The sequence below is a fragment of the Eleginops maclovinus genome, chromosome 23, assembly GCF_036324505.1.
Source record: "Eleginops maclovinus isolate JMC-PN-2008 ecotype Puerto Natales chromosome 23, JC_Emac_rtc_rv5, whole genome shotgun sequence".
In the NCBI taxonomy this organism is placed as follows: domain Eukaryota; kingdom Metazoa; phylum Chordata; class Actinopteri; order Perciformes; family Eleginopidae; genus Eleginops; species Eleginops maclovinus.
The window spans coordinates 120001-127500 of NC_086371.1; the positions used below are offsets into that span (position 1 = coordinate 120001).

At 48.4% G+C, this 7500-nt stretch overlaps 1 protein-coding gene across 1 annotated transcript in view; it reads right to left on the bottom strand.

Moving 5' to 3' along the window:
- Positions 1-7500, bottom strand: part of LOC134859656 (phospholipid-transporting ATPase ABCA1-like) — a 61466-nt gene that overhangs the window by 18607 nt on the left and 35359 nt on the right. Inside the window, 9 exon segments of the mRNA XM_063876285.1 lie at positions 670-775; positions 857-889; positions 1003-1097; positions 2747-2936; positions 3806-3904; positions 5323-5442; positions 6277-6430; positions 6705-6821; positions 6913-6964. Of these exon segments, the coding sequence (XP_063732355.1) occupies positions 670-775; positions 857-889; positions 1003-1097; positions 2747-2936; positions 3806-3904; positions 5323-5442; positions 6277-6430; positions 6705-6821; positions 6913-6964 (966 nt within the window).

Consider the following 7500-nt stretch of genomic DNA (forward strand, 5'->3'; position numbering starts at 1 on the left):
CATGAGTTGATTTACTTTATAGGTCTCAAATATAAAACATCTCTGACGTGTTTTGCTCAAAATACCCAACAGATCATGCATTTTAGCATGTCCGCTATCCCTCTGTTTCAGCCTCGTTTTCCAAAGTTCTGATTCTGTGACTGTCGCTTTAAATTTGAGCTGAAGCTGGCCACGCCCCTTTGCAGCTGAAGCTGTTCACGCCCCTTTGCAGCTGAAGCTGTTCACGCCCCTTTGTAGCTGAAGCACTTCTCAGAGTAAAGTTCTAGAACAGAGACATTACACAACCACTCTCAGTCCCTCCTGCAGACATCCTGCACAGACACACAGAGGTGCTGGGGGGGGTTCAGATCAACTGTATACGGGGGACGATATGTTGGGACGTGTCACGAGGGGGGGACGATGCCAGGAGTTCAATGTAAAGCCAGCCCACATTTCAGTTATGATGTCATATCAGCAGCAAATCTGGATCAGCTCGTTTGTACCCCCGTTTTTAGAGATGTGGGTAAGGAGGAAAAGAGAGGGTTGTACTTTCTGACACTTTCTGAATCTCCTAACACGCCGGGGACACGTATTTATGTATGAAAGACATCAAAAAGTGCATTTTGCAGAATATGGGTCCTTAAACTAAACTTTTGGAACTAAATGACTTTATGTTAAACGTTATTTTACCTTCTGTAACTCAAAGATCTTGCGGACCCTTTCGATGGCGTCGTCAATCTCATTGGCCGGGGGGAGGACCTGTGTGCTCCTGGCGCCCAATGAGAAGCCTCCGTATCTGCAGAGAGGAAAACACCTCAGCAACAGGAAACAGATTCTCAGAATAAAAGTTAAAGAAACTATTTTTTTGTAAACTCACCGGAATTCATTCACCCAAACTTTGTTCTTTAAACTGTGAAAACACACACACACACACACACACACACACACACACTCAGTCTCAGAGTACACTATGTATTCATACTGCAGTATATATATACAGTATACATGATATTTGTGTTTTACCTCTTGCCGATGATCTGAGCGTAGGTCTTCACGAGGTAGTCCGAGATGTTTCTGCCCGTCAGATTCTGCAGGGAGTCGGAGGAGCTCAGCTTCATCTGCAGAGCACAAAACATTACTTCATATAAATATATATTTAATCATTAGTACTCTGAGTGGGGATGAATTATTATTTCATTACAACTACTTTCAGTTTATTATTATTAATCATTGTTGGGGATAAGTGAAATTTTCTGTCATGTTGAAATGTTAAATGTACCCTAACCCCCCCTCTGAAATCATACAGTCAATTAGATACACGTTTACAATTTTCACATTAATACATATTCAATAACTGTGTCTGTATGGTGCATTCAGGTGATGTATGCTGCGTTCAGGTGATGTATGCTGCATTCAGGTGATGTATGGTGCGTTCAGGTGATGTATCGTGCATTCAGGTGATGTATGGTGCATTCAGGTGATGTATGGTGCATTCAGGTGATGTATGATGCGTTCAGGTGATGTATGATGCATTCAGGTGATGTATGGTGCGTTCAGGTGATGTATGGTGCATTCAGGTGATGTATGGTGTGTTCAGGTGATGTATCGTGCGTTCAGGTGATGTATGGTGCATTCAGGTGATGTATGGTGTGTTCAGGTGATGTATGATGCATTCAGGTGATGTATGGTGCATTCAGGTGATGTATGGTGCATTCAGGTGATGTATGGTGCATTCAGGTGATGTATGGTGCGTTCAGGTGATGTATGGTGCGTTCAGGTGATGTATGGTGCATTCAGGTGATGTATCGTGCGTTCAGGTCTCTGTATGATGCATTCAGGTGATGTATGGTGCATTCAGGTGATGTATGGTGTGTTCAGGTGATGTATGGTGCATTCAGGTGATGTATGGTGTGTTCAGGTGATGTATGGTGCATTCAGGTGATGTATGGTGCATTCAGGTGATGTATGGTGCATGCAGGTGATGTATGGTGCGTTCAGGTCTCTGTATGATGCATTCAGGTGATGTATGGTGCATTCAGGTGATGTATGGTGCGTTCAGGTGATGTATGGTGCGTTCAGGTCTCTGTATGATGCATTCAGGTGATGTATGGTGCATTCAGGTGATGTATGATGCATTCAGGTGATGTATGGTGCATTCAGGTGATGTATGGTGCATTCAGGTGATGTATGGTGCATTCAGGTGATGTATGGTGCATTCAGGTGATGTATGGTGCGTTCAGGTCTCTGTATGATGCATTCAGGTGATGTATGGTGCATTCAGGTGATGTATGATGCATTCAGGTGATGTATGGTGCATTCAGGTGATGTATGGTGTGTTCAGGTGATGTATGGTGTGTTCAGGTGATGTATGGTGCGTTCAGGTGATGTATGGTGCATTCAGGTGATGTATGGTGTGTTCAGGTGATGTATGGTGCATTCAGGTGATGTATGGTGTGTTCAGGTGATGTATGGTGCATTCAGGTGATGTATGGTGCATTCAGGTGATGTATGGTGCATTCAGGTGATGTATGGTGCATTCAGGTGATGTATGATGCATTCAGGTGATGTATGGTGCATTCAGGTGATGTATGGTGCATTCAGGTGATGTATGGTGCATTCAGGTGATGTATGGTGCATTCAGGTGATGTATGATGCATTCAGGTGATGTATGGTGCATTCAGGTGATGTATGGTGCATTCAGGTGATGTATGGTGCGTTCAGGTCTCTGTATGATGCGTTCAAGTTGCTGTATGGTGCGTTCAGATACCTCCGGGGGGGGCGGTCCTCCGGCCCCAGCGGGACAATCCGGCAGCATCTTCTTCTTCCCTTCACAGCTGCAGAAGCAGGGGGGGGACGGGTTCTCCATCGTCCAGTTAGAGGACAGGAAGAGCTGCTGGACGCTTTCAGGGACATCCGGGACGATCCAGTCCTCATCGCCCATCGTACAGGGAGCCTCTCTGAGGATAGACGGGGACACAAGATATCAGACAGAGTCTCTGAGGACGGACGAGGACACAGTACAACAGAGGGGGACACAGTACATCAGACAGAGTCTCTGAGGACGGACGAGGACACAGTACAACAGAGGGGGACACAGTACATCAGACAGAGTCTCTGAGGACAGACGGGGACACAAGATATCAGACAGAGTCTCTGAGGACAGACGGGGACACAGTACATCAGACAGAGTTTCTGAGGACAGACGGGGACACAGTACATCAGACAGAGTCTCTGAGGACAGACGGGGACACAGTACATCAGACAGAGTCTCTGAGGACAGACGGGGACACAGTACATCAGACAGAGTCTCTGAGGACAGACGGGGACACAGTACATCAGACAGAGTCTCTGAGGACAGACGGGGACACAGTACATCAGACAGAGTCTCTGAGGACAGACGGGGACACAGTACATCAGACAGAGTCTCTGAGGACAGACGGGGACACAGTACATCAGACATCTGAGGACAGATGGGGACACAGTACATCATACAGAGTCTCTGAGGACAGACGGGGACACAGTACATCAGACAGTCTCTGAGGACAGATGGGGACACAGTACATCAGACAGAGTCTCTGAGGACAGACGGGGACACAGTACATCAGACAGAGTCTCTGAGGACAGACGGGGACACAGTACATCAGACAGAGTCTCTGAGGACAGACGGGGACACAGTACATCAGACAGTCTCTGAGGACAGACGGGGACACAGTACATCAGACAGTCTCTGAGGACAGACGGGGACACAGTACATCAGACAGTCTCTGAGGAGAGGAGCCTCAGGGAGCTTGGATGTCGTTGTATTTGAGAGGAAGACAGATCTTACGGGATGGGATGTCCGTCCATGCAGCGAGTCCCTAAGCCCGGAGCGTCCATCAGAGACCCCAACAACCTCTGCATGTTAGCGTCTCCAGGAGCATCGTCACTACACACACACACACACACACACACACACACACACATACAACAGGTGATGTGTGTGAAGGTGTGTGTTACAGGTGATGCCTATAAAGGTGTGTGTTACAGGTGATGTGTGTGAAGGTGTGTGTTACAGGTGATGTGTGTGAAGGTGTGTGTTACAGGTGATGCCTATAAAGGTGTGTGTTACAGGTGATGTGTGTGAAGGTGTGTGTTACAGGTGATGTGTGTGAAGGTGTGTGTTACAGGTGATGCCTATAAAGGTGTGTGTTACAGGTGATGTGTATGAAGGTGTGTGTTACAGGTGATGTGTATGAAGGTGTGTGTTACAGGTGATGTGTGTGAAGGTGTGTGTTACAGGTGATGCCTATAAAGGTGTGTGTTACAGGTGATGTGTATGAAGGTGTGTTTTACAGGTGATGTGTATGAAGGTGTGTGTTACAGGTGATGTGTATAAAGGTGTGTGTTACAGGTGATGCGTATGAAGGTGTGTGTTACAGGTGATGCGTATGAAGGTGTGTGTTACAGGTGATGCGTATGAAGGTGTGTGTTACAGGTGATGTGTGTGAAGGTGTGTGTTACAGGTGATGCGTATGAAGGTGTGTGTTACAGGTGATGCGTATGAAGGTGTGTGTTACAGGTGATGCGTATGAAGGTGTGTGTTACAGGTGATGTGTGTGAAGGTGTGTGTTACAGGTGATGTGTGTGAAGGTGTGTGTTACAGGTGATGTGTATAAAGGTGTGTGTTACAGGTGATGCGTATGAAGGTGTGTGTTACAGGTGATGTGTGTGAAGGTGTGTGTTACAGGTGATGTGTATAAAGGTGTGTGTTACAGGTGATGCGTATGAAGGTGTGTGTTACAGGTGATGTGTATGAAGGTGTGTGTTACAGGTGATGTGTGTGAAGGTGTGTGTTACAGGTGATGTGTATAAAGGTGTGTGTTACAGGTGATGCGTGTGAAGGTGTGTGTTACAGGTGATGTGTATGAAGGTGTGTGTTACAGGTGATGTGTGTGAAGGTGTGTTTTACAGGTGATGTGTGTGAAGGTGTGTGTTACAGGTGATGCGTATGAAGGTGTGTGTTACAGGTGATGTGTGTGAAGGTGTGTGTTACAGGTGATGTGTATAAAGGTGTGTGTTACAGGTGATGTGTGTGAAGGTGATGTGTATGAAGGTGTGTGTTAAAGGTGATGTGTATGAAGGTGTGTGTTACAGGTGATGTGTGTGAAGGTGTGTGTTACAGGTGATGTGTATGAAGGTGTGTGTTACAGGTGATGTGTGTGAAGGTGTGTGTTACAGGTGATGTGTATGAAGGTGTGTGTTACAGGTGATGTGTATGAAGGTGTGTGTTACAGGTGATGTGTATGAAGGTGTGTGTTACAGGTGATGTGTGTGTTACAGGTGATGTGTATAAAAGGTGAGTACCTGATGAAGGTCACCTGGTCCTCGTACATCCAGGGCTGCAGCTCTAGACTCGGGTAAACTCCAAAGGGGGGGACGATGAGACTAAAGACCAGAGCGATGCACACAAACACTGCGGGAGCACGATCTGAGACACACACACACACACACACACACACACACACACACACACACACACACACACACACACACACACACACACACACACACACACACACACACACACACACACACACACACACACACACACACACACACACACACACACACACACACATTAAATTGCACAACAGATAGTGTTTGTCGGTTGCTGACGTGTGGGGGTCTAGATGGGGGCATTGAAAGTGTTAAGTGTGCATACAGGAGCGTCTGTAGTCCTACCTGTGTGTGTGAGCGGACACTACCAGGTGGTGGGTGTGTGTGTGAGCAGGGGTTACCTGTGTGTGAGCGGAGGTTACCTGTGTGTGAGCGGAAGTTACCTGTGTGTGTGAGCGGACACTACCAGGTGGTGGGTGTGTGTGTGAGCAGGGGTTACCTGTGTGTGAGCGGAGGTTACCTGTGTGTGAGCGGAAGTTACCTGTGTGTGTGAGCGGAGGTTACCTGTGTGTGTGAGCGGAGGTTACCTGTGTGTGTGAGCGGAAGTTACCTGTGTGTGTGAGCGGAGGTTACCTGTGTGTGTGAGCGGAGGTTACCTGTGTGTGTGAGCGGAAGTTACCTGTGTGTGTGAGCAGGGGTTACCTGTGTGTGTGAGCGGAGGTTACCTGTGTGTGAGCGGAAGTTACCTGTGTGTGTGAGCGGAGGTTACCTGTGTGTGAGCGGAGGTTACCTGTGTGTGAGCGGAGGTTACCTGTGTGTGTGAGCGGAGGTTACCTGTGTGTGTGAGCGGAGGTTACCTGTGTGTGTGAGCGGAGGTTACCTGTGTGTGTGAGCGGAGGTTACCTGTGTGTGTGAGCGGAGGTTACCTGAGCGAAGAAGCCCTTCCTGGAGCGGCGGGCGTACAGGAAGCGTTTCCACATCAGAGCAATAAACTGCTGCCTCAGCAGACCCCAGCCCGAGACCTGATAGGAGCCTCTCCCATCCGAGAGGGTGAGACCGTCCGTCTCCCTGCACTCTGGGGGGGGGGGGGGGGGGGCACATTATCAGGACTGAAGTAAAGATGGTTCTCAGTGAACACAGTGGTGTTAGAGTCAACCCCTTCCCCAGAAGGAACTGATACTCATGGACACCGAAGCACACGGACCCCAGGCTGAGGAAATGAATTGCAACCCCCTGCAGTCACCTCAAGTCCCCCGTAACCCCGGATTTAAAGACCCTGGAGCAGCTTGGAGCGTGTTGAGAATCATATTGAGAATATGAAACGTTTATCGAGTGAATAAAGGTGGTACCGTGGTCTCCGTCCGACTCGTTGCCGTCATCGTCAGTGAGCGGCTTCAGACAGCTCTGATGGTCGCTGCCTCCGAACGCATGCGCCCTCCGGCGGCGCCGCACAGGAAACCTTCCATCTGCACACACACACACGCACACACACACACACACTGATGACTGGATTTCAGACTCTTATTTTGAAGGGCAGAGCTCAGAGGTCAGTCTCACCTGAGGGCACTTCAGTGTCGACTCCGTTATCTTCAGCAACTTTCAGAAAGATCTACAAAGAAATGTTTCCAACCGGTTAGTCTCCTCACTTTACTACCAGGGTCTGAGCCCAGCGGCCGGCGAAGACCCTGCCAAACGTGGAAACATGGAAAACGTGGAAAACGTGGAAAACGATGGGAAAACCTACAAAAAGGGCGTGGAGTCACGGCAGTACGGTAGCCCGCTCTCGCAGAGTGACGTGGTGTTATATGTGGCGTTTCCAAGGCAACGCACCCCTCGCCATAAAACACGGTTTTCTCATAACTTTACTAAACATTCGCCAAACGTCCCCGAACTTCATATGTTTGATAACGATGCTGCCCTCAAGACAACTCGGCCTATTATGGGGTGTCATCATAAGCGGTTAGCATGGTGACAAGTCACTCATGTCTATGTTACAGCTGTAACTCCCATGTGCATTATCTGATCGGCCTGAAAGTTCCTATGTTTGCTAACGGCCGAGTCGTCGAGACACCTTTGTGTCGCGGTGACGTGCGGACAACAGCGGACCCACACTCGCTGCTAGCAACTTTATTTATTGTTATTATT